Genomic DNA, 27,786 nt, shown 5'->3' with positions numbered 1-27,786 from the left:
TAAAAATAAATAAAAAAACCCAAAATACTAAATAGAAAAAAATAAAAAAATAAATAAAAAATAAAATAAAATAAAACAAATTTAAAGTGATATGGTGAGCATTAATACAAGACCTTTAAATCAGTAATATATTTGTTCCTTTTCAAGACTTAGAATGAAATATGAAGACCAGTTTCAAAATCATTAATTTTATTATAATAGTTTCATTTCTTAAATTCCAGAAGTACATTCTTTCCAATTTTGGTCTTTGTCTATTACAAGTAAGTCACCAAGGAGGTGAAAAGCATGGAGGAACATTTCTGTGGATGCCTGTACTCCATCTTCATCATCTGGGATCTCAAAATAAGAGGACACAACGGATGCTAAAAACCAAAAAATTCATATAGTGAAATGACAAACTTATCTGCACAAATGCAAGTAGTGCAAAATAATCATAGCATGTGTATTTTAAGAAACAGAACTGTAGAGCCATCTCCATTTTCCATCTCTACATTTATTCTTTCTCCTCCCCCTATAGACATCAGAAAATGTCTCTGAAATCAAGTCCAGTGGGTAACTGGAGATCTTGGGATCTGATTTTAGTAATGAGAGTCAGAGACAGTAAGAGAGGGCTGTGAGCAGTCATCTTTGGACCCACAGTTACTGCTGATCACTCTCCATCCAACCACTCGCTGGTTGATGGGAAAAGGAGGATTCCCACAGTCCCTCTCTACTTTCTGACTGTGAATGGCTGAGTGAGGACAATCAGGTTATTTTGCTTCACACTTTAGCTTCTTTCTTTTGTTCTTCATCTCCTGTGGTGTAATGCTCCTTACGTGTGTGTGTGTGTGTGTGTGTGTGTGTGTGTGTGTGTGTGGTACTGGGTATGGAACCCAGAGACCTTCTACCTCCAGGATACACTCCCAGACCTATTTTATATTTTATTTGGAAACAGCGTTTCACTAAATTGCCGAGGGCCTCACTAAGTAGCTGAGGCTGGCTTTGAACCTAAATGATCCTCCTATTTTAGCCTCCCAAATATTGGGATTACAAGCATGTGTCACTGCCAGGCTGTGCTCCTTACTTTTGATAGCTGTTGAACTGTTCTCTATCAGGAAGAATAATATACATTCTCCATCATATATCACTAAGTTCTCTAGGTGCATGCAGTATTCTAAATTTATGCTTTCTTTGTGTGTGGTGGTACTGGGGTTCCTGGAAACCCTTCTACCTCTGGGCTACACTCCCAGACCTATTTTTATATTTTTATTTGGAAACAGGGTTTCTTAAGCCAGCGAGGCTGGCTTTGAACCAGTGCGATCCTCCTGTCTCTGCCTCCCCAGTGAGGGGATTACAAGCGTGAGCCACCAGGCATGGCTAAATTTATGCTTTTTAAATTAGTATACTTTTATTGTTACATTATAGTCTCATAATGTAAATCATGTTGATAGTGACATACATTCACATAGTGAGGCAGGAGAGGATCTGGGAACAGGAGGGACAGAGGCCATCTGCCTGCCTCCTGTGAGGTTGGGGGTAACAGAAAAGTGAGAGACTGGTGAAGACTGGGAGGTCAGGGCCCTCACTAGCCCATAATCATTCAAATTAAGGATCAAAACTGTGCAAAATCATTGGGTCCTCCAAACCTGATTCTGAACAATCCTAAAACGCAGATAGAAACACTCAGTAAGATTTAAAGCCCACCTCCCAAGAGCTTTGAGGACACTCTTTTTCTTTTCCTTTCTTTTTCTTCTTATTTTTTTGCGGTACTGGCGATGAAACCCAGAGGCATTCTACCTCCAAACTATGCCCCTGCCCTATTTTTATTCTTTATTTCGAAACAGGGTCTCACTGAGTTGCAAAGGGCCTCATTAAGTAGCAGAGGCTGTCCGCAAACTGAGATCCTCCTGTCTCAGCCTCCCAAATGCTGGGATTACAAGCGTGTGCCACCACATCTGTGTCAAGGTCATTCTTTTTCAGGGAGTTACTTTGTCTTTTATCTTTCTCTGACTTAAACTTTCCTATATTTATATTCTTTGCTAGCCCTTGGACTTCATTTATCAAAATTCACTGGACAGGAACCCTAAAAGAAGAGACACCCGCATTTCAACAGCACTTGGCAGGCTTTCCCCTATCTTTGCCCCCATCATTTCTTTCCCATACATGGTACTCAGATTAACATTGGTATTCTCACATATGTACATAAAGCCACTAAATCTATGCTTATGATGCAGCTGTTTTGGGTCACATGGTAGCTGAAAGCTCCTCACAAAAGATGCAAAGCTTTTATTTCTGGAAACCATTTCTCACAACTGCCCGCTTTAACATTTGATCTGAGCCCTCTCATTTTTCTATACAATTTTGGATAAAAGTCACAGGTATAAATACCTCACATAGCTCACATAGACACACACACACACACACACACACACACACATACACACATACACACACCACTCACACAAATACTCACCAATTTCCATGTACATCTTGGAATAATGCAAATGCCTCATTGATTTTTTCAAAAGGCAAGCTGTGGGTTATAAGTGGGTCTGTGTTTATTTTTTTTTGTAGGTAGTCAGTTACCAGTTTAGGAATAGAGTCTCTGGTTTTATACTCTGTAGAAAGAAAGGACAAAAGTAATAGGACCGGAACACTATCAAAACTAACCAAAGAATTCAACGAACAATTTAGGTTAAAATTGGCAAAGGCAGCCGGGCATGGTGGTGCATGCTTGTAATCCCAGTTCTTGGGAGGCTGAGACAAGAGGATCTGGGTTCATGGCCAGCCTCAGCTACTTAGTGAGCTCTCCACAATTTAGTGAGACCCTGTTTCAAAATAAAGAATAAAAATTTGGGTGGGGGTGTAGCTTGAAAATAGAATGCCCCTGGGTTCAATCCTCAGCACCACAACACACACACACACACACACACACACACACACACACACACATTGGCAAAGACATTCATGGGTGACAATAAACCATTCACCTTTTGACACTTTTCCTAAACATCAAAAGCAAGGCAACTTATTCCCAAGCCTCAGAACCCAGTTGCTCATCAGGAATATTAAGACCATCGGGTGTCACAGAGGAGCGCACAGGTGAGCCTGGTGGACTGTTGGAGCAAACCCAGTGCTGCCATGACCACAGCCCCTTGGCCTGCAGCTGTCTCTATTCTTCAGGGCACTAACCATTTCCCAAGACAGCTGTTTTGCCTAATTACCTTTTAAGTAATTTAATTTTTTAATTGGGTTTTTACTCAAGTTGATGAAAAATTCTTGACTTTCAGAAGGAATAAACTTTTATAACAGAAGGTTGATCAATGGAAAAGTTTTTAAATACTAGGTACAAATCCAACTTCATACACAATTGACTTAGACAAAGCTGCATCAATAAGGAAACAAAACAATACTCAAATATTTCAAAATAGGAAAAAAAAAAAGCCCCGCTTCAGTTACCTTTTGCAATGTGGGAGACAGCCTCCTCAACTTTTGTGGGAACCAATAAGCTATTTCTGTAATTGTTACTGCTGCAATTGAACATTTATTTTGCGCCTTTCATGTCAGCTTGCCTATGTGTTTTGACTTAGTTCTTATTACATTATATAAGAAAGGAACTACTGTTTTTCTTATTTTTCAGATGATGGGCTGAGAACTAAGGAGCTTAAGTAACTTGCTTAAAGTGGCATGCCCGTCAAGTAGTTTGCCTGTGAAGACCTGGGAATGCTCCTGCGTTCATCTCTAGCATCAACAAAACAAACAAAACAAAACCTATAAGGGGAGGTAAAGGTGTGCTTTTCTATTTTTATATACTTTTCTCTGTTTCCTTTTGAAGACGATTTTCCTATTTTCCCTTCACTCCATATCTGGCAAAGGACCATGCAAAGTGTCTGAGTTTCTGGAAAAGGCAAAAGGAAAACGAAAACTCACCCCCCATAATGTCACCCTTCAGGGTTCTTCCAGTGAGAATCAGCATTGGGTCAAAGAAGAGGTGTGAGTTTGAGGGTGCTATCCCAATAACCACACATACTCCATAGCTTGCATGGCATGATTCCAAAGCTGCGACCTAATGCCAGGAACAGACCGATTAGCCTCACAGTCTTGAAACACATTATTAGGGAAGCTTTATGGAAGAAATAATATTGGATAGAACAGTGCATGGTGTACTCAGTCTTGAGAAACTGCTTGTATTTATTAGAATTAATTTTTTAATCTTTAAAATGAAGATAATGTCACTACTTAACTAGTTAGGATGATATATAAATCAAATGTAAAATATGTAAATATCTTAGCACAGCGGAAGGCATATTAGATGTGCTAAAAATGCTCATTTAAAATTACAATAATTATGGGTGTGGTGCCTCATGCTTATAATCCCAGTACATAGGGATGTAGCTCAGAGGTAGAATGCCCCTAGCTTCAATCTCCAGTACAATTTTTTTTTTTTAAATCAGGGCTGGGGTATAGCTCAGGGGTAGAGTGCATATGTACTTAGCATGCTTTAGGCCCTGGCATGGATCCGCAGCACCCAAACAACTCCATCGCCCAACAAAGCAAACACAGGACAAAGCAAAACAAAGCAATACCCACAAAAGTCTAGTAGTGTGTTGTCTTTCTGAACTTAGTTGAATGTGTGCCCACATATCTGCAGGCAGCACTCCTCTCGGTTCCCCAAGAGCACATACCATGGTATTAGTATATCCGATGGCCTCAAAGGCAAAGTCAACCCCGACACCTGTCATTTCCACCACCACCTCCTGCACAGGCCTGTTGAGGTTTTCAGGGTTGAGACAATCAGTGACTCCTAATGCTCTTGCCCGGGGAAACTTCTTTTCATTGATATCAACCCCGATGATCCTAGAAGCACCAGACGCTTTGCAGGCCATGACGATCGCCGACCCGATTCCTCCGAGTCCGAAAACCACACAGGTGGAACCTGGTGTAACCTACAAATCCAGAGGACAAACTTTTATTAGTATCCAAAGCTGATGCTTCTGTGTTAATAGGAGAGGAGAGAAAAAAAGCCATTTGGCTTTATCTGTGAAGGAAGAAGCTCTCTGACTGCATGGCTCCAGGTCTGATGTGTAGTTAGTGACACTGAAGCATGTTCTTACCTTTGCAGTGTTGAACACAGCTCCAAAGCCTGTGGGCACCGCACAGCTTAGAATACAGACTTTCTCCAGAGGAGCCGCAGCATCAATTTTCCCCACTGCGATTTCATGCATCACAGTATATTCAGTAAATGTGCTTGTGCCATAAAGATTATAAATCTTCCTTCCTCTGCAGGTAAACCGGCTGGTTCCGTCTAGCATTAATCCAGTGGGAGAGAGAATACTGTTCCATATATAGATAATGACAAGAAGAGAAATAAAGGATTTTAGCTCTACGTCTGTACCTGTATCAGTGAAAGCAAATGGGGTGAAAGAAGTCAAGAAATTAAAACTAACTCTTCCTTCACGCAGAAGTTACCCTTAGGGTGCAAGCAAAAGCGACATTCTCTGCACTCTGGAAGAGGAAACGTTAAGACTTTGTCTCCTAAGGAAAAAGAACAAAGAAAGTGATTACTTGCTTGGCTAGAGACATGGAATGCAATTAACAATGGGTTTATTGATGGGAAATTGTGTATAGTAGATGTTATCAATTGGTTGTAATGACAGTTATTATTTTTGAAGTTATCATTTCACTTTGAATGGGAAACAAATCAATTTTAATGCAAATAGACCTTCAAAATACAAAAAGAGTTTGGGGTTTTATGTATCTAAGAGGGGCATCAATATTTGCGGTATAAAGCTTGTCCATTTTTGTCAGTGTTATATTCCAAGAGAAAGACAGAGTTTGTGTTTAGCATATATTTTATGTTTTATTTATTTATTTTTTTGCAGTACTGGGGATGGAACCCAGGAGCATTGTACCTCTGAGCTACACACCCAGCTGTGTTTTTCAGTCTTTTTATCTTTTGAAACAGGGTCTCACTGAGTTGCAAAGGGCCTCTGCAAGTAGCTGAGGCCATCCCTGAACCATGATCCTCTGGTCTTAGTCTCCTGAATGCTGGGCTTACAAGTGTGTGCTATTACTTCCAGCTTCATATTTTATATTTTTTAAAGAATTATTTAATACTTTAGTGTTAACACTAGAATTAGTACTCATTATGATAAATCACTGAACAACAGTCTAGAATTTGAGGTAAAGTAGCCTGTGTCCTGAATCCCAAGAACTCTGCCAATAAGTAGCTAAATTAACTACAAAAGAAGCTGGGCACAGTGGCACATACCTGTGATGCCAGTACTCAGGAGGCTGAGACAGGAGGATTGCAGATTTGAGACTAGCATCAGCAATTTAGGAAGACCTTGGTTCAAACTTTAAAAAATAGGGTTGGAGTGTAGCTATAAGGTAGGAGAATGCCCCTGAGTTCAAACCCAGTCACACACACACACACACACACACACACACACACACACACACTTTAGTGCTTAGAAACCAGACATTAGATCTAGCTGACTGCAAAAAATAGTTCACCCTAAGGTTCTGTTTCCCCATACATAAGGTGGGCATAAAAGGTCTATGACATATGGTTACTGTTATAATAATACATAGTATTCGAAAGTGTTTGAAACATGAATGTATACAAACGTGAATGTGGAAAAGCAAATACAATTCTGGAGGAAACTATTCTAGATAATTTATAGGATTATGTGTGTATGTGTGTGTAGAACAACCCTCAATCATACATAATTAAAATTTAACAATATTTGATGCATTGTCTATATTTCCTTTTCTTGATTTAATTTTGGGTAGATACATGAAGTAATCACTGCAGAAATGAATAAAGAAGAATTATTCTTTTTCTTTGGGCTTTTCCAGTTAAACACAAAACTGGAAGATTTTTTTTTGTACTGGGGATTGAATTCAGGGGCATTCTACCTCTGAGTTATACTCCCAACCCTTTTTATTTTCTTATTTTGAAACAGGGCATCGCTGATTTGCAGGGCCTGGCCTCAAACCTGTGATTCTCTTGTATTAGCTTCCCAAGTACTGGAATTACGGGCATGTGCCACCGTGCCCAGCAAAAACTGGAAGACTTTTAATCTTAGGCTGCTTATTTCTTGCACTATATTTGGTGTATGGTTGCATCTTAATTTTTGTCATTATATGATGAGCTCTGCTATCATTATGGCGCCATTGAAGAAAAGTGGGAAAGTTCATTAGGAAAGGAGTTGACACCACATCTTGTCCAGTTACCTACCTGGTTTCACGCTGGTCACACCTTCTCCAATGCTTTCTACGACTCCAGCTCCCTCATGCCCCAAAATTAATGGAAATGGCACTTTGTTTTTCCCTTCCAAGATGTGCTTATCGCTGCCACAGAGCCCAGCGGCTATAATCTGAAATGTGATCGAATGATTGAAAGTAAAATGCCTTGTCATAAGGTTATTGACTCTTTCATAAAAATGCAAGATATCTAAGTCTGGAGGCAGAACACATTCACCAAAGCTTGGGCTATACATTTGAGGTGTTACTAAAGAGGTGTATATAGAACAACTGTTTCAGAAAAAAGGCCCAAGAACCTAGTTTACCTACATTTATAATTGTCTTTAGATTTCTCTAACATTCACAAGTACCATTGGATTGTTTTGTCTCTTTACCAAGAAGAATTATGTATGTATTCTTTGAGATATAATAAAGTAAACAACCCAAACTTTGGGGTCTACTTTGATACATACACTCAAAGGGAAAAAAACTTCGGAAACAGCATATCCAAGGTGCTCTCCCTTTATTGCCCTCTTTCTTGCCAGGAGAAGAGGCTAAAACAAAACACCAGGCTTTTCTTGTTCCGTTTCCTATCTGGATCCTGGCGTGATTTGCAGCTACTATCCAAAGAGAAAAGTGGAAAGGTCGTTTCTTTGAAGACTCAGCCTTGGCATACATTTCGTTTCCTTTTCCTCCTTGCAATGGGTCTCCTTCTCCAGCTCTTCCAGCACAAAAGGTAAATTAACTTTCCTCCATGGTACAGAGATTTCACAGCTGAATGGAGTCAGTGGCAAATTAGAAGTGTAGTCTCTCACTGTACATTTCACTTGGGCACATCTTTAAAGCACTAACTAGTTTCACCTAGATATTTCTTTTACTGTTTTTTTTTTTTTTTTTTTTTATCTAGTCAGCAGAAGCTCTGGTACTTTTTGCCAGACTAATTGCTCAGTTAAATGCTGACTTATTTCTTTTTGAACTTTGGAGGTGGGAGACATTTGTCTCTATGTTTTCTTCGTCTGTTTGCTCAGGCTGGTTTTGTCTATAGTAAATCACTGATGACTGATGTGTCCTGGTTGTTGGTATTCAGTCTCCTTTTAGTTCTCTGAGCAAATAATTTGCTAGCTTTATATATAAAATAATGTTACTTTACAGTACTTTATTTTCATTTTTCTATTAATTTTAATCCTTTCTCTCCTTCCTTTCTTCCTTCATTTTGTAGTACTAGGGATTGTACCAGGGGCATTCTACCTAAGGAGTAGAATACCTCAGCCCTATTTTAACATTTTTATTTATTTATTTATTAGTGGTATGGGGGTGGAACCCAGGGGCTTTTTACCTCCAGGCTATACTCCCAGACCTATTTTATATTTTTATTTGGAACCAGGGTCTCACTAAATTGCTGAGAGTCTCACTAAGTAGCTGAGGCTGGCTTTGAACCTGTGCAATCCTCCTGTCTCAGCTTCCCAAGCGCAGGGATTACAAGCGAGCGCCACAATGCCTGGCTTAATTTTTTATTTTGAAATAGTGTCTCACGCCAGGCGTGGTGGCGCACACTTGTAATCCCCATGCTTGGGAGGTGGAGACAGGAGTATCGCGCTGGTTCGGAGCCAGCCTTGGTGGCTTAAGAGACCCTGTTTCCACATAAAAAGTAAAAAAAAAAAAAAAAAAAAAAAAAAAATAGGTCTGGGAGTGTATCCCGTGGGAGTGTATCCCAGAGGTAGAAGGGCTTCCAGGAACCCCATACCACCAAAAAAAAAAAAAAAAAAAAAAAAAAAAAGTGTCTCACTAAGTTGCTGAGGGCCTCCCTAAGTTGCTTGAACCTGTGACCCACCTGGTTAAGCCTCCCAAGTACTGGCATTACAAGTGTGTGCCACCATGGCTGGCTACCCTCAGCCTTTTTATTTTTGTTTAGAAACAGGGTCTCCCTAGGTTACTGAGAGTCTTGCTTGAGCACCGAGGCTGATTGCATATATTGGCTTTTTGAATAATGTTTCAATAAAAAAGGGTATGCTTATATCTCTTTTGTATGCTGACTTTATATATCTTTCAGATAAATATCCAGGAGTAGTATGCCTAGGCTGTCTGGTAGTTCTACTTCTAAATTTATAAGAACTTTTATAGTGTTTTCCATAGTGTCTATACTAATTTATATTTCCACCAGAGTGTATAAGAGTTCCTCTTTGTGTACCTCTCACTAGCATTTGTTATTTTTTGCTTTTATGATAATAGCCATTCTGATTGGGGTGAGATGTTATATATTGCCTTTGTTATACTGAGCTATGATCCTTCTACACCTAATTTGTTCAGGGTTTTAAAATTTATTTTTTATTAGCATATTGTTGTCATACATCTTAATGGAGTAAAAGATGGTAGAGACATACATGCACACATCACTCATCTAGCCCTTCCCCAATTCCCACGCCATTCCCTCCCCCTTCCCTCCTTCTCATGTTTGGCTTAGTGATTGACTTTGATATGAATGTATGTAATGTACATTAGGAAATTCCCCTCTTCCCCCTCCAACCCTCCTTAGTTAGTTCGCCTTATTTGCTCATTTATAGTTTCTCCTTCATCTAGAGTTCCTCCCATGACCTATTTTCTCCCTAACTTCTGCATATTAGGGAGAACATTCGATTTTTTCTTTTACTTTTTGTGACTGACTAATCTTACTTAGCATAATGTTCTTTAGTTCCATCCATTTTCTTGCAAATGACATAATTTTGTTCTTCTAATGGCTAAGTAAAATTCCATTGTGTACATATCCCATATTTTTGCCATCTATTCATCTGTTGATGAACATCTTGGCTGGTTTCATAGTTTGGCAATTGTGAATTGTGTGGCTATGAACATAGATATGCATGCATTCGTTTGGTAGTTTGGTTTCTATTCTTTGGGTAGAGACCCAGAAGTGGTATTGCTGGATCATATGGTATGTTTCTTCCCATTCTTCTGAGAATTCTTCATAATATTTTCCAAAGTGGTTGCACTAATTTGCAATCCCACCAACAATGTATTAGAGTTCTCACTTCTCCACACCCTCATCAGCATTTGTTGTTGTCTGTGTTCTGAATGATTGTCATTCAATTGGAGTTACGTGAAATCTCAGGATAGTTTTGATTTGCATCTCTCTGATTGCTAATGATGTTGAACATTTTTTCATACATTTATTGGCCACCTGAATTTTTTCTTTTGTGGAGTGTCTATTTAGTTTACTTGCCCATTTTTTGAATGGGTTGTTTTCTTAGTTGTAAGTTTCCTGAGTTCTCTGTATATTCTAGATATTAGTTCCCTATTGGAGTAGTTGGCAATTTTTTCCTCGCATTCTGTCTGCTCTTTGTTGAGTTTTTTTTTTTTTTGTGTGTGTGTGTGGTACTGGGGTTCCTGGAAACTGTTCTACCTCCGGGCTACACTCCCAGACCCATTTTTATATTTTTATTTGGAAACAGGTTCTCTTAAGCCAGCGAGGCTGGCTTCGAACCTGCGCGATCCTCCTGTCTCTGCCTCCCAAGCGCGGGGATTACAAGCGTGCACCACCACGTTGGGCTGTTGAGGTTTTTGATAGTTTCCTTTGCTGTACAGGAGTTCTTCAATTTAATGCAGTCCCATGTATTGATTGATTATCCTTTTAGTTTCTTGTTCCTTTGGGATCTTGTTAAGAAAGTTTTTACCTGTGCCTATGTGTTGCAGTGTTGAACCTATGCCCTTTTCAAGGAGCCTCAAGGTCTCTGGTCTGATTTCCAAGTCTTTGATTTATCTTGATGAATCTTGATTGGGTTACTTGCTTTGCTAGTGTAGAGTCTTTTGAGCTTTTTTATATTCTGGATATTAGCCCTCTATCAGAATGGTGGCTGGTAAAGATCTCCCATTCTGTAGGCTTCTCTTTAGGTTCTTGATCGTTTCCTTTGATGAGAATAAACTTTTTAGTTTGATGCGATCTCACTTGTTAATGCTTGCTTTCATTTCCTGTGCTTTGGAGGTCTTGTTGAGAAAGTTACTGACTGTGCCAATATGTTAGTGTTGAGCCTATGCCCTCCTCTAATAATGTCACAGTCTCTGGTCTAATAAAGGATTTCTTAATAAATATATTTCTCTTGTTAGATTGTCTTGGTGTATCATTTTGTGATGCAGTATTGAGTTCAATTCCAATTTGGCTTACTGTAATATCCCTGTGGCTTCTCTAGCTGTGTTAGTGGGTTTTGAAACAATGGTGCTTCATTAGAGCCTGAGGAACCTGCTTTTTCGGTAGGTCTTGATAGAGTAGGGTTTCTGTTATATATAAACCACAGAATATGGAGGAGGAAATTAGTGTTAAAATATTTTACCATCTTGAAAACACTTTCTTTAGTTTTGTTTCAACTTGTAAAACTCCTTTTAGTACTTTCCCCCCTTTTTTGGTAGGGTAGATCCAGTGGCAATGAACTTTCTCAGCTTTGTCTGAAAAAGTAGTCTGTTTTGTCTTTTGAAGAACAATTTTGCTGGATATGATATTTTTATTGGCATTTAAATGTTTTTCGGGACTTTAAATATATTATCCCATTCTGTTTTGACCTGGGGGCCTTTTTCTGGAGAAACTACTAATAGTATTATAGAGGTTTCATTGTATGTGATGAACCACTTTTGGGGAGTATTTTTCTCATTTTCTACTTTTTTGACTGTTGAATTAAACCATATTTTAGTACAGATCTTTGAGTTTATAATTTTTTTATCTGGATGTCATATTTTATTCCCAGATTATTTCTTTGAATAGGCTATTTAATCTCTTTTTTATGGCAGTCTGTTCATGCATTTCTCTCAAACTAGGTGAGCATCATTATTTTAAATTATTACAGTTATTTTGAATTGTCTTCAGGTGAATTGGTAGTGCTATTTCAAAAGGACCAATTTCTGGAAATTGATCGTTTTCTTTGTTTGGTATCTTTGCTTTATTCATATTCCTTGACTTTCTTTGTTGGTGTCTGTATAATAGACAAAACATCTCTACCCCAGACTTCATGGAATGGCTTTTATTTTTTATGGTACTGAGGAATGAACCCAGGGCATTCTACCTCTGAGCTACCACTCTCCAGCCCAGTTTGATTTTATTTTGAATCAGGGTTTCACTAGTTTGTTGAGTCTCACTAAGTTTTTCAGGCTGGCCTTAAACCTATGTTCCATGCTGGGTGTGGTGGCGCACGCTTGTAATCCCAGCATTCGGGAGGCTGAGACTGGAGGATCGCGGTTCACAGACAGCCTCAGCTACTTAGTGAGGCCCTCTGCAACTTGGTGAGACTCTGTTTCAAAATAAAGAATAAAAAATAGGTCAGGGGGTGTAGCTCAGAGGTCAAATGCCCCTGGGTTCCGTCCCCAGACCCACAAAACAAAACAAAACAAAAAAACCCTATGATCCTCTTGTTTCAGCCTCTGAAGTACTAGATAATAGGCATGCACCTGGACTGGCCTTGTAAAGGAGATTACTCCAGCAGTCATCCAGGTCAGAAATTCTGGGAACCTCTACCAATCTTTTTCTTCACCACATAGAAGGAAGCTCTGATATTTGTCTGATTCCTCTGTGCTAAGCAGGCAAGAGGATTGCTGGCTTCTATATGCATAAGCTACATCCTTTGTTCTCCTTCTGGAGGCTAGACTTTACTGGACCTGTCAGAGCTCCAGGATTGGTGAAACAGCTTTTAGTTATTTTGGCAGCTTAGAGAAGTTGAGCCACTATAGGTACAAATCAACATTTTCTCTCTACAAAGGGAAGATAAAAGCTGGGCTATGTCACTCATTTTCTCTGTGCTGAGCAGAAAGGAGCTTCTATTTAGTATCTTCCATCCTTGGATCTTGTTTCAGTTCCCCTTCAGGTGGCTCGATTTTGGTGAGGTCATCAGAGCTTCAAGACTGAATAGACAGAAGCCAGTCTTAGAGAATCTGGGAGATCAAAATATGTAAACAATTCCTTCCCTCCTCTGGGTGAAGTTGGGATTTAGGATGTCTCTTACTAATTATATACATCTGCTCCAAGGGTAGGCTCCCTGGCAAGAGGATGTCCCTACTCTCTACCAGCTTTGGTGAGTTTGGTTTCACATTTTCTCAGGGTGTAGAAAGCTTTATATTAGTTTCTGGATGTATCACAAAAGAAATTTGCCCATGGATTAGTGCTTTTGAATTAGTGTTTTATTTTTATTTTTTTGGAGGGGGAGGGTCTAGGCATTCCTACTCTCCCATTTTACTGCCATTCTTAAATTTGGCTTTCAACAGGGTCCTTGATTATGATGTGCTAAGACATGAATCTCCAGGTTTATTCTACCTGGAATTCACTGAGCTTGGTAGATATGTATATTAATATTTTCATCAATTATTTCTTCCAATATTTTCATACCTCATTTCTCTCTCTTTCTAAGATATACATTATGCATATGTTAATATGCCTGTGATATTCCACAACTCTTTGGTTGTTTATTTTTCATTATTTTTTCTTTTGTTTTTAGATTGCATAATGAGCTCTAATGTTTTATCTTCAAGTTTATTGGCTATTTCTTTTATTTGTTCAAATCTACCACTCTATACACCTAGTTAAGCTTTCATTTAATTGACTATATTTTCAGTTAGAGTTGTTACCTTGTATATTGTTTTAAAATCCTGGATTTCTAAAAATTTCTCTTGGGTCATTATAGCTAAAGGATTGGTTGGTGCTTAATTAGAAGTTATGCTCAAGTCCCTTAAGCTAGTCAGACTTTTATTTCTTCCCCTATGGATCTATATATAACTTTGGGAATGCTATCAAGTCTCCTCATATTTACATAGTATCTAGAAGATCTCAAGTCCCCATTTTGGTTGCTCCTGAGGAAGCAACCTAGTATATGCCCATAATTTTGAACCCAGAAAAATAAATGTGACCTAGACCCCTTTTAATAGTTTCTTTGCCTGGTTCTCTATGTTAAACTTGCTACTAGTTTTATGGAGCTTTCAGTTTTCTCTTAATTGCTTACCACTAAGATCTATGATGTGTTTTGGATATGTTTGCACCTCAGAGGTTCATATGCTTGAAGCTTGGTCCCCAATTGAGATATGGTAAAACTGTTAAAAAGTGGGGCCTCATGGGAGGTCATTATAGGTTATTCTAATACCCTCATCCATGAATTAATGTCTTTCTTTCTCAACAAACTGGATTTGGTCACACTGAAAGGAGTTTGAAATACTAGGACTGGATTAGTTATCAAGAGAATTTCTCCTACTTCTCTGCCATGTTGTTACAGAGCATGAGGTCCTCATCAGAAGTTGATTAGATGCCAGAACTATGCTCTTGGACCTCTGAAACTGTGAGTTATATAAACCTCTCTTTAAAAATAAAGTATCCAGTCTGGGTATGGTGAGACACACCTGAAATCCCAGTACTTGGGGGGGGCAAGATTGGAGAATCAGAGGTTTAAGGCCAGAACAAGATAACTTAGTGAGACCCTGTTTTAAAATAAAACCAAATAGATTCAGGGGTGTAGCTCAGAGGTAAAATAATCCTTGGTTAAATCCTTAGTACCACAAAACAAATAAAAACAGACAAACTATTCAGCTTAAGGTATATTGTTACAGCAACAAAAAACATAAAACAGTCTCTATTGTTTTTGATGGCTAATTATGCATGAGTTTTTCCATATTCTTTTCCAAATAAAGTTAGCCCCTCAACAGAACAGAAAATGGTGAGCCCTTCCTTCTTGCATTATACCATGATTATAGAACCTGCAGGAATTTATTTTCTCTAACATGACACCTTTCTCTATGTGTTGGTAAATGGTAGTTTGATATCTTGCATGAAACTGAATTGTTTATCCTACCCCCCATTTCATATATAGAATTTGTAAACCCCAGTGTAATGGTATTTGGAGATGGATATTTTGGGAGGTAATTAGGTTCAAATGAAGGCAGGAGGGTAAGGCCCTTATGATGGAATTACTACTCTTATAAAAAGATACATCAAAAAGCTTACTCCCCCCCCCCACTCCTCTCTCTCTCTCTACCATATGAGGACACAGTAGGGAGATATTCATCTGTAAGTAAGGAAGACAACCTTCTTCAGAACCAAACCATACTGACTGACACCCTGATCTAGGAGTCTTCTAGTCTCCAGAACTGTGAGAAAAGAAATATTGTTTAAACACCCCATTCTTTGCTATTATATTGCAGTAGCCTGAACAGACCAAGACAATTATTTTCATCTTGCCTTGTCTGGTATGAAGTTCTTCCCAGTAAGAGCATGGGAGGTAATTCAGGCCTTAGTATCCTAGAAATGCTATGTGTTAGAGATGTGTGGGATGGGAGTTCAATTTTCTCTACTATTCTTACTGGAAACAGAGTGCCTGCTTTATTGTTATCTTAGTCTTTTTTCTGCCACTATACTAGAATATCAGGGTTTATGTAATTTATAGGCCATAGAAATTTATATGGGTCACAGTGGTGGAGGCTGGGGAGCCTGACACTATGACATTTGGTACCTGGCAAGGTCCTCTCTGCTGTGTCTTAACATGGCAGATCAAATAATCATAAGTGATGCAGAGAGAGAGGGGTGAGTCCTGAATTTATCATCTCATTAGGAGCCTGCTCCCATGATAGCTAACTCAATTCGACAATAACAACCTTAATTCATTCCTGAGTGTGGTATCCTTTGGTCTAATCACCTCCTAAAGGCATTACCTCCCAATATCCTCACATTGGAAATTAAATTTCAACATGAGCAATTATATAATTACATATCAGAATGCCTTTATATTGTGAAAAAAGAGGTTTATGGGTCAACAATTGCCTGTGTTGATTTTCATTTTTTTTTTCATGAAACTAGGGATTGAACCCAGGGTGAGGTGGGGGTCTGCTACTAAGTTAACACCCCCAGACCTTTCAATTATTATTTTATTTATTTTGAAACAGGGCCTCACTGAGTTACCATGCCCCAGCCTCAAACCTGTGATTTTCCTGTCTCAGGCTCCCAAGTGCTGGGAATATAGGCACATGCCACTGCACTCACCTGGTTTCCAAATTTTTCAAAAAGATGTCCACTATTGCTGCTCTTTTTCAATATAGTACTAGAAACTCTAACCAGAGCAATAAAGTAAGAGAAAGAAATCAAAGGAATACAAATAGGAAAAGAACAACTGAAATTATCTCTGTTTACAGATGACATAGTCCTATACTTAGAAAAGCCTAAACACTCAACCAAAACAAGGGAGCTCATAAAAATAAATTAGCAAAGTAGCATTATACAAAATAAATCTAAAAAAATTATTAGCTTTTCTATACACCAATCCTGAATTCATTGGGAAAAAAAGTTCAGGGAACAATTCCATTCACAATAGCTTCAAAAAAGCTGGGCATGGTGGCACACTCTTGTAATTCCAGCATTTGTAAGTCTGAGATAGAAGGATCTGGGTTCACGGCCAGCCTCAGCTACTTACTGAGGCCCTTTGCAACTCATTCAGACCCTGTTTCAAAAATAAAGAATAAAAAGTAGGGCTGTAAGTGTAGCTTGAAAGTAGAATGCTCCTGGGTTTGATCCCCAGTACTGCAACCCCCCCCCAAAAATATATATGTATGTATATATAACATATATATATATATATGTATATGTGTGTATATATATATAACATATATATGTATATATGTATATATGTGTATATGTGTATATATGTTATATATATGTATATATAACATATATAGCTTATATATACATATATATATATATCTTCAAAAAATAAAATACCTAAAAATAAATCTAATCAAGGAGGTAAAAGACATCTACAATGAAAATTATAAAACACTAAAAGAAAGAAGTTGAAGAAGAGATTAGAAGATGGAAAGATGTCTCATGCTTTTGGATAGGCAGAATAAATATTACCAAGATGGCCATTTACGTTTTACCAAAATTGATATATAGATTCAATTAAATTCTTACTAAAATACCAAGGTCACAGAACTGCAAAAATCACTCTTAAAATTCATATGGGGAAAAAAAGACCCAGAATAGCCAAAGCAATTCTCAGCCATAAGAACAATGCAGGAAGCATCACGATGCCTGACTTCAAACTATACTACTGAGCAATAGCAATAAAAACAGCATGTTTTTGTCACAAAACAGACACATAGACCAGTGGAACAGAATAGAAGATACAGAGACAAATCCACACACTTATATTTAGTTGTTTTTTTTTTTTGTGGTACTTGGGGTGGAGCCCAGAGGCTTTCTACCTCTGGGCTATACTCCCAGACCTTTTTTATATTTTATTTGGAAACAGGGTCTCACTAAGTTGCTGAAAGCCTCACTAAGTAGCTGAGGCTGGCTTCGAACCCGTGCGATCCTCCTGTCTCAGCCTCCCAAGCACGGGGATTACAAGCATGCGCCACCACACCCGGCTATATTTAGTTGATTTTTTACAAAGGTGTCAAAAACATACATGGGAGAAAAGCCAGTGTTTTCAACAAATGGTGTTGGGAAAACTAGTTATCCATTTTTAGAAAAATAGAATTAAACCCCAACTTCTTACTCTGCAAAGAGTCAACTCAAGATGGATCAGAGACCTGGAAATTAAACCAAAGGCTTCGCAATTACTAGGGAAGGGCATGGGACCAACCCTCCAACATATAGGCCCGGGTAGAAGTTTCCTCATTAAGACCTCTAGAGCACAGAAATTAAATAAAAGTTAACAAATGAGATGACATTAAATTAAAGCATTTCTGTGCAACAAAGGAAGCCACCAAGAGTCTAAAGAGAAAGCATATAGAATAAAAGAAGACCTTTGCCAGCTACTCTTCTGATAGAGGATTAATATCTAGAATATACAAAGAACTTAAAATACCTAACACTAAAAAAACACAATAAACCAATCAAGAAATGGGCAATCTTCACAAAATAAGAAACACCAATGACCAATATATGAAAAAATGTTCAACATTATTAGCAATCAGAGAAAAGGAAATCAAAAGTACACTGAGATTTCATCTATTAGAATGGCAATCATCAAAAATATAAACAATAATAAATGCTGGCAATGATATGGGGAATAACTCTCATATATTGTTGGTAAAATTGAAAATCAGTGCAGCCAATTTGGAGAACAGTTTGGAGACTCAGAAGACTTGGAATGGAATTACCATATGACCTAGCTATACCACTCTGGGGTATCTTCCCAAAGGAATTGAAACCAAATATATTATAGTAATACATGCATTTCTCTGTTCATAGCAGCATAATTCACAATAGCCAAATTATGGAATCAGCCTAGGTGTCTGTCAACAGATGAATGGATCACAAAATTATGAAATATATACCTAATGGAATTCTTCTCAGTTATAAAGAAGAACAAATTAATGTCATTTGCAGGAAAATGAATGGAACTGGAGAACATTATGCTGAGCGAGATCAGTCAGCCACAAAAATGAAAGGTCATATGTTTTTCCTCATATGTAGGACTAGGGAGAAGTTGGGATACAAAAGTGACTTCAGACAAAGGATGAGAAACTTCTAGTGGAGTGATGGAGTGTGTGTAAGGGAGGGTGGTAGATGGGGAAGGGCGATCTGAGGAAGGAAGCACTCCAAGTGGCATGATGGATATGCACAAAATTATCAATGTCAACCTCAATTTTGTGCATGGGGAAGGTAAGGGCGTGGAGTGGGAGCTGGGTGGGGGAGCTCATTAAGTGCTATGTGCATGTGTCTCTAACACTCTGAACTTCATCATGATGTATGATTACAATGCACCAATAAAAATGGAAAAATGTATTTAAAATATTTTTTGACATTTCAGTATTTATATGTCTTATGCTTGTGACAACTTAGCAAAATGCAGTGATCTCACCCTTACATATGATACTACAGAGCTGGTATAAATCACAGAAAGTCTCAATTTTCTTTAAATATAGAATGTCATTTGTTCTCTTAAAATGTAAAATTATTATAAACACAATATGCATCCATGCCCATAAAAATCTCACTTATATTTACCTTAATTCGAACCTCACCAGCCTTGGGTGGGTCAACTTCAATCTTCTCAATGGACAAGGGGGCATTTGTTGTCCAGGCAATGGCTGCACGACATGTGATGACCTACACACATATAAGGAGACCAAGATGAAGTGGGCTTATTGCTATTAAACTAAAGTCAGGTGTGACATATACTTTAATTCATATGTTATAACTCAGTGGCCATTCTGTTTTGTCACTTTGAAAAGCAGATCATCTTTTTCATTCACTGAAAATAATCACATGTATATTTTATACATAAATAACATAAATGTTATGTAAAATGTATAATAATAAATGTTTATGCATATAGTCTTTATCCCAGTTACCTAATTGGTATTCTTAGAAAATTTCTCCTCTATATTCCAAATATTATAAGTTATTAATATTGGCCAGTTGGTTTATGCAACAGAGTTTAGTTTTTTGACCCTAAATTTCTGAATTATAATTTTTAATATTAAGCATTTATTTAAATTAAAAAGGAGTTGAATTCATCATGTAAAGAATATTATAAAAGATAGCTGTTTTCTTGGAACTAGGACATAATACGTTATTTTAGCTTCAGTAGCCACAGTTTATTCTAATAAAATATCATGCAGAACATTGTATGCTACCTTCATACTTAGTTCCTATGACTTACAACCTTTATTCACTTATTGCATTGTATCTTTAGATCTCTATAAAATTCAAGCTTTGGTTTTATCTATTGAATTTTATATTAATAGGTGGCTATATTTGGAGAGTGATTTTAGCTTTATGAAATATTTTTCTACATTATAGAACAATGATTAAGTTTTATCTTTAAATGGTAATCATTCTCAATTTATCACAATTGTTATTTTATGTCTTAAAAATCAGTTCACAAGTTACCAGGAATAATTCCTTTGTGGAAAGCATGGCACACATGTCTTTCCATGGCCATTTTCAACACAGCCTTAGTTAATAAATTATACCCACTTAAGATCATACACAAACCTAAAAACCATGACTTACTTTGCCAGCTGTTTCTCTGAAGAGGTTAGCTTGCTCCATCTGTGTTGAAGTTTTGTTTAGAAGTGAGCTCTCCTCCATCTCTTCTCTTTATCAATCTAGATTGCCTATTTATAATTTCCTAAACCTCAAGAGTGACTCAGCTATTACAGAGTGATCAAAGAGATAGGGAGGAAGGAAAGGAAGCAATAAAAACTTGAGAGAAGAAAGAAAGTGGAAGATATAAAACTGAGGAGGTAGGATGAGGAAGAGAAAAACTTGAAGATAAAGGAAGGAGGGGTAGTGAAAGCAAAAGAGGAAAGCAAATGAGGTTTTTAGAAAAACACGAAAAAAAGGAAAATTAACAACTCTCATGCAATAAACATTGAGCTTTATAGTTTGGAAATCCTTATATATTCATAATGTCATTTGATCCTTCACATAATATCTAGACTAATTATTCTTGTCACCCCTTTATAGATGACTACACTTTATTTCACAATTAAAGGTTAATTTTAGAGCTTAAATAAGGTTTCTGATATCAATACAGGTGATTCTGGGGATTGAATTATGAAGGGAAATGTAAGAAATAATAAGAGTGAAAAACAGAAAGAATGGGAAAATTTAAAGATATCAAAATGGGAACAAGTGTTAAAAGAAAGAATACAATTAAAGAGGTTACTTAGAAAGAAATTGTATTAGGCAGGACAGAAACCTAACTCAACTTGCTTAATGCAAAAGATGAGCTTTATTGGCTTGAGTAATCATGTAATTCATTAATCATCTGCTTTTTGAAAGATCTAGAACAAGTTTTCAATCTATAAATATTTAGAGGTTGCCACTTACAGGTTCTCACTATGATGGACACTGATGAGTAAAAATGATGTACAAGACATAGTGTCTCCATCTGTAGTTGAAACTTGCCTCACTGTTGGCTTTATAATTTAACTCATATTTAATTGAATTTTTAAATTTATAATTGTATCCTTTTATCTCAGTATTTAAAAATCTTTCATTCTATTCGTTTCCCTTAATTTTCCTTAAGTTTACACTATTTTTTTTCAAAGAGGAATTCTAAGCAACTAAAAATAGCTCTCTTTTGGAAAATTATATAAGAGCATTGCCTAAAAAGCCAACGCACAATGGTACAGTGATGAAGGTAAAAAGTGACTGAAACTTCACAACACTAACATAGGCCCTGTTGACTTATGAGCAAGAATTTTCAATAAGCAATTTTTCTTTTCAGTGAGGCAGGCTTGGTATGCCAGGGTTAATTCAAATGCTCCCCTTTCTGTTGCTTTACATATCATCTGTTTTCCAAGCTACTTGTTCTATTTTTACAATAATTTCTGCTTCCTTCGTCTTGTTTCCATTCCAATGACACTATACTAGTCTGTTATTTTTCCTTCAGATACCCATAATATATTAAAGATTTGTCTCCACGTTATTGGCTACTCCTCACTTCTTTTTCTCAAGGCAGATATTTCATCATGGCATTCTACCACGAGCCTTCCATACCCAGCTCCCACCAACCCCCTAACAAAAAAAGAGGGAAAGCCCTTCAAGTGATTCCCATTGAATACAATTACTTAAACATTCTAGTTTTCTTTCTTGCTCTTTAAAAACATATGGTACTCAATATGTACACAAGGGTTTACAAAAAGAATAATATAATGAATGATCATATATCACACCTGGATTAAGCATTACTAAATTAATTTGACATTCCCTAGAGACCTTCTCTGCTTGTTTTCCTCTCTCCTTCCCTGCAAAGGTAATCATGATATTTAAGTAGTCATTATCCAAATGTATATTCTTGGCTCCCAGCTAATAATATAATAATAATATATACCTAGTAACTTAAAAGAAATTTTACTAGATTCCTCTGAAAGTGGAAGTATCATTAGCTTAACTTTATAGGTAGTGTATTGAATTAGGAAAAGGTTAAGAAGCAGGCCATTTTAGGTCATTCACCAAATGCAAAACTAGGGCTAGCCCCTCCCACTACCAAGCCACAGTTCTTTTTTTTTTTTTTCCCAATAATGTTTTCTTTTGTTTCTTACCAGGTAGTTCTGTTCTTTTAACAAAGAATTTACTCATGTTCTCTGTGGCCAATTCATGAGTATGCAATGCCAGTGTTGTAAGATCTGAACTTCCTATGTGGAAGTTCAAGAAGACCTGCTGGTCATTTGGTGGCAAGTGAACTACATTGGGTGGGTCTTCCATTATTGAAAGGGTAATAATTTATTTATCCCATGAAGATCCACCTATTCCTGGTCTGAGTGTATTGAGCTTAAATTCTAGAGGGAAGACAGTTTATCAGCCATTATGGCTTATATGGCATCAGTATATTTATTTAAAATAGATAAATCAGTAACTCCATGTAAAGATAAATGCCATGAAATGGTATGGAGGTAGCTCTTGAGGGTAAAGCTTGTAGTAGGGTATTATGAAAAGCTTCTTTGAAAAGATGATATTTGAACTAAGACCTAAATAGCCAAAAGAAGACAGCCTTCTAAGTTTCTGCAGAGAAAGCATAATGGGCAGTTTTTCCTTGACAGTTGGTTTCTTTAATTTCTACTTTTGTCACTTTTAAGGAATTTATGTTTTTTTCTTAGAAAATAATTTATTAACCAGGAGCTTCAGATGTGTTTGTATAAAATTGACATAGTATTTTTCTTATAACAAAAAGGAATGTCTATTTGTGGTTAGTCTCTTTCTTCTAAACCTATGTGTTGTTATCTCCTGTTTTTTCTTGCTCAAGGTCTGAGGTGATTTATGCTGGAAGGTTTCCCTTTTCTCTCCCCAGATCTTGTCAGTTTTGCCTCTCATTTTGTGTGGGACTACTTTTGCCCAGTGCAGAAAAGACGAATATGGCTGGCACATCGTGGATGCACTTGAGTGTCTCCTGGTACTCCAGGGTCCAATTGTGACTGTGAGCAGAAACATACAACAACCATGGCCCATGAGATGATTTCCAAGTGCTTAGACCACTCAAGGATAAAGATTTAGATTGTTATTCCCTAAGATTTGTTGAGGTAATGGCTGAGGATGAAGGAAATTTACACTGGATAGAGGAGAGGGAAACAATGAATAATAGTTGTCCTAAAATGAACTGCAAAATGGGAGATCTATGGGAATTATAGTAAGGTTGTATGTATTTTTGATGTACAACTTGATGTTTTTATATTATATATATAATATTATAATATATAATTACCATAATATATAATAATTATATATATATATATTCCCAACAGTTACAAGAATTCTCTTTTCTCTGTACTCTGGACAACACTTGTTATCTTTTCCTTTTTGATAGTATCTATTCTAACAGGTTTGAGGCAATAGATCATTGTGGTTTAAATTTGTATTTCTCTGACGATTAGTAAGATTGACATTTTTTGTACTTTTATTGCTGCATTATAATCTCTCATCCGAATGTACTTCAGATTGATAGTGACATATATGCACACAGCTTTCAGTGGCCTTCCCCCAGCTCCTTCCCTCCTCACCCCTTCCCCATACAGAATGTTGAGATTGACATTGGTATTTTCACATATGTACAGAATGTCAGTGGATATGATTTCTTCATTGATTCTCCCTTATTCATTATTGGTTTGTTCAGATTTTTTTCTTTGTAATGATTTAGTTTTGGTAGATTATATGTGTTTAAGAAATTACACATTTCTTTTAGGATATCTAATTGTTAGCATATAAGTGTTTACAGTAGTCTCCTATGAGCCTTTGTATTTCTGTGGCACCAGCTGTAATGTTTCCTATTTCATTTCTTATTTTATTCAAATTTTCTCTCTTTTTTCTTGGTCTATGTATTTCAAAAAACAATGCTTAGCCTTGTTAATTTTTTCTAATGTTTTCTTAATCTTCATCACTTCTATGTCTGCTTAAATATTAATTATCTCCTTCCTTCTACTATCTTTGTGCTTAGTTTGCTCTTTTTCTAGTTTCTTTATGTGTAATAATGGAGTGCTTATTTGGGACATTTCTTCCTTTTTGATGTAGGCATTTATTACTATAAAATTCTCTTAGAATTTATTTTGATGCATTTTCTAAGCATTGGTATATTGTTTTTCTATAAATACATGAAACATACATTGATGACACATAGTCACTAAGCAGCTAACAAAAATGAACTAGCCATTACCTACACAATTTATAGTGTTCACCACTTTGGTAAATTTTGGGAGATTATTTGGTCAGGGAAAGGCCATTGCTTCCCTGATACTGTCAGAAAACATTTGTTGACTTTCATACCATCCTCAATATTTAAATTATCTCAGTATCTTTAGACCCTTTTGAATTTTAGAGGCAACATTTTCATCATTTAAAAGTTTTTCTTAGACCAATTTATGCTGTTATTTGAAAATAAGCCCATTTTGAATAAATAGATCCTTTATTTATTTGAATAAATAAAACCCTCTATCATCTGTAAATTGCAATACAAAAGGCACTTTCATTAGTGCCCACCAGATCTTTCATGATAGAAACTTTGGCAACTTCATGTCTCCTGGAGGTTCTGGATTGGCATGATGGCTGCACACGGTCGAATTCCCTTATGTGCCCTAGGATGTAGCCACATCAAATGTCATATAACTTAATAATGGTTTTTGAAGAAAGATCATGTCCCATACCATGTGCCATTAATGTGACAACTGTTGGCCATGTACTGAGCTTTTTATGAACAGAGGTTCTAACCAGCCCTCAGCCAGCTCTCTATCATTCCATGTATTATGAAGCAATACCCTACAAGGTTGCCATGGCCTGTAAGTCCTTCTAGCTAAAATGAAAATGCCTATAAGATAGAGTCAAATCTTCTAAATTATAGACATTATTGATAGTTACCAAATCACTTATTTATCTTCTTAAAATGTAGAAGACTAATATTTTGAACAAAGCATTAAATAGAATTTCACCTTCCTTACCAGCTTCAGGCTGTAGGCCACAAGGATTTCATAATGACTTATGTTAAATTCAATTAATGATATTCGGCATATTAAAGTCATTAACCATCAGAAATTAGGGATAATGAAATATTTGTTTTATATTCAAAACTCTCAAGCTCCCACCCCTCTCTTTTCCCTCATTGCATCACATTTAGGCAAACTTATAAGAAAGTCTTAGAACTCTTTTGATGTTGGCAAGAAGTAAGGACAACACAAGCCGCAGCCTGTGAAACTTAACCTAGTCTCACACCTTAATTACAATAAAATCTGAAGCTGGTTACTTCAACTTGTCCTCTCAAGTCTGTTTTGAACTCGTATAACAGCTTGTTTTATTCTTGCCAAAGAGTCTCATTATGTGCACAATAAAATTTTAATACTCTCTTGATTCATGTGTGTATCACAAATGATACTTTGCTCAATGTAGTTGTTGCTTCAGCATTTAATTTTAGGCCTGACATAGCATATTTGTCAACTTTGGGCTCATTAAACCTTTCATTAACAAGTAGTTGTTTGTAATATGGCCCATTTGTTCCTTATCCCACTGGTCCAAATCCAAAAAACCCATAATGGCTAGCCAAGATAAAACCTACTAGCTAATATTAGAGTCAAATATATATATATATATATATATATATATATATATATATATATATATATATATATATTCCCCACTTTACACATGTTTTCTTTAACCTAGTGAATTCACAATCCCCCCCCACGCTACGGAAAAGCACAAAGAATAATACCCATAGAACTTAATAAAACCATAATCCCCTTTGTCCTTTCTTTCTCTTCTCCCTGTCTGACGGTTGAGAGCCTTGCTGCCTCTTGACTTCCTGTCAGCCTCCCATCAACTCCTAAACTTTCTGGGACTTGTGAGTAGTAAGTTTCTTCTTGGTTTTACTTCTTCATTGCTTTTCATCTGACCTATTATTCTGGTCAGCAGTCTTATAGCTATAATCTAAAATATTGACTTTGTAAATTAGATGAAAGATTTATTTTCTTATGGTTTCTTATTTTATTTTTGTGTGGATCATATTGAATATGGCATACATTCACACAGTGCTTGGTGCCCTCCACCCCACATCCCCTTTCCCCCCTCCCAACAATGAGTGTCCAAGTTGACCATGCTACATTCACACTTATGCACATATTTGTTTTTTTTTGTTTTTTGTTTTTGGCAGTCCTGGGGATGGAACCCAGGGGCGTTCTACCTCCCGGCTATACCCACAGCCCTATTTTATAATTTATTTGGAAACAGGGTCTCACTAAATTGCTCAAAGCCTAAGTAGCTGAGGCTGGCTTCGAACCTGTGTGATCCTCCTGTCTCAGCCTCCCAAGCGCTGGGATTACAAGCGTGTGCCACCATGCCCGGCTTATGCACATATTTGAATGTAGCTCTTTCAGTTAATCTACCTCAGCCTTCTTCCTCTCTTATTCTTATTTTCTAGTTTTGCTGAAGTTTCCCTTCCATTATCTGGAGTCCCTCTGGTATCCCTAATACTCCCTAGTTTGGGCACATTAGAGAAAACATATGTTCCTTCCCTTTCTGTGCTTGGCTGATCTCTCTTAACATATTCTCCAGGTCTTTCCATCTTCTTGCAAATGACATGATTTTGTTGTTTTTTTTTTTATAGCCGAATAGAATTACATTGTGTGTATTTCCCATAACTTTACAATCCATTCATCTGTTGATGGAGACCTAGGTTGGTTCCATAATTTGTCTGTTATGAATTGTGCTGCTATGAACATGGGTATGCATATGTTACTGTAGTTCTCTGATATCAACCCCTTTGAAAAGATACCCAGGAGTGGTATAGCCAGATCATATGGTGGATCTATTCCCAGTTTTCTAAGGAATCTCCACACTGATCTCCATAGCGGCTGAACTAACTTGCACCCCCACCAACAGTTTAAAAAGAGTTCCTCTTTCCCCACATCCTTGCCAGCATTTGTTATTTGATTTCTTTCTGCTTGCCACTCTGATTGGGGTTAGATGGAATCTAACTTTATCCAAAAGGTGAAAGGAAAGAAACAGATCTAGAAAAAATAATACAGAGAAAAGCTCCAAAATAATGAGAAAATTAAAAAAAAAAAAACTATGCCAGTAATTATAGTGGAGGCAGGTTATGTGATCAGCAATCAAGTCACACATCTCTTGTGCAACTTGATGTAGCAGGTACCATACTAGGTATAGTATGTACAGTGTTATGTACTAATGATACAATGAGGAATTGCTTTTACTGTGAGTTGGTTTTATATGTAGTTGTTTTTTCCTTTCAGAAGTTGCACAGAAATATTCTGCCAACTTGGCAACCCTGACAGAAATAGAACACCTCTTTTCCAAGACTCCAGCAGAGATTCTTAAATTATATCTCACCATCCTGGCTCAGGTCAAAAACCTACAGGGAGGTGAAGAATGGGAGAGGGCAGTGTGTGGTGGTGCATTCCTATACTCCCAGTATTTGTGAGGCTGAGACATTGCACGTTTAAATTCAGCTTCAGCAACTTGCAAGGTCCTTAGAAACTTAGCAAGACCATTTCAAAATAAAAATAAAAGAACTGGCAGGTGTAACTTGGTGGTAGAATACCCCTTGGTTCAATCACTGGTATCAAAATTAAAATAAAGAAGATAGATCAGTTTTC

At 37.0% G+C, this 27,786-nt stretch overlaps 1 protein-coding gene across 1 annotated transcript; it reads right to left on the bottom strand.

Moving 5' to 3' along the window:
* Positions 1-210: 210 nt before the first annotated feature.
* Positions 211-20,278, bottom strand: LOC308264042 (alcohol dehydrogenase 1-like; the record flags this gene model as incomplete). Its single annotated transcript, XM_080697189.1, has 10 exons — positions 211-336; positions 1,626-1,641; positions 2,453-2,597; positions 3,910-4,045; positions 4,665-4,925; positions 5,094-5,313; positions 5,427-5,514; positions 7,223-7,361; positions 19,190-19,291; positions 20,201-20,278. The coding sequence occupies 10 exons, from the start codon at positions 20,276-20,278 to the stop codon at positions 211-213; spliced, it is 1,311 nt and encodes a 436-aa protein (XP_080553315.1).
* Positions 20,279-27,786: the final 7,508 nt, after the last annotated feature.

This window comes from Muscardinus avellanarius (assembly GCF_963383645.1).
Source record: "Muscardinus avellanarius genome assembly, chromosome: 6".
NCBI classification, from domain to species: domain Eukaryota; kingdom Metazoa; phylum Chordata; class Mammalia; order Rodentia; family Gliridae; genus Muscardinus; species Muscardinus avellanarius.
This window is presented reverse-complemented; position numbering and strand designations above follow the sequence as displayed.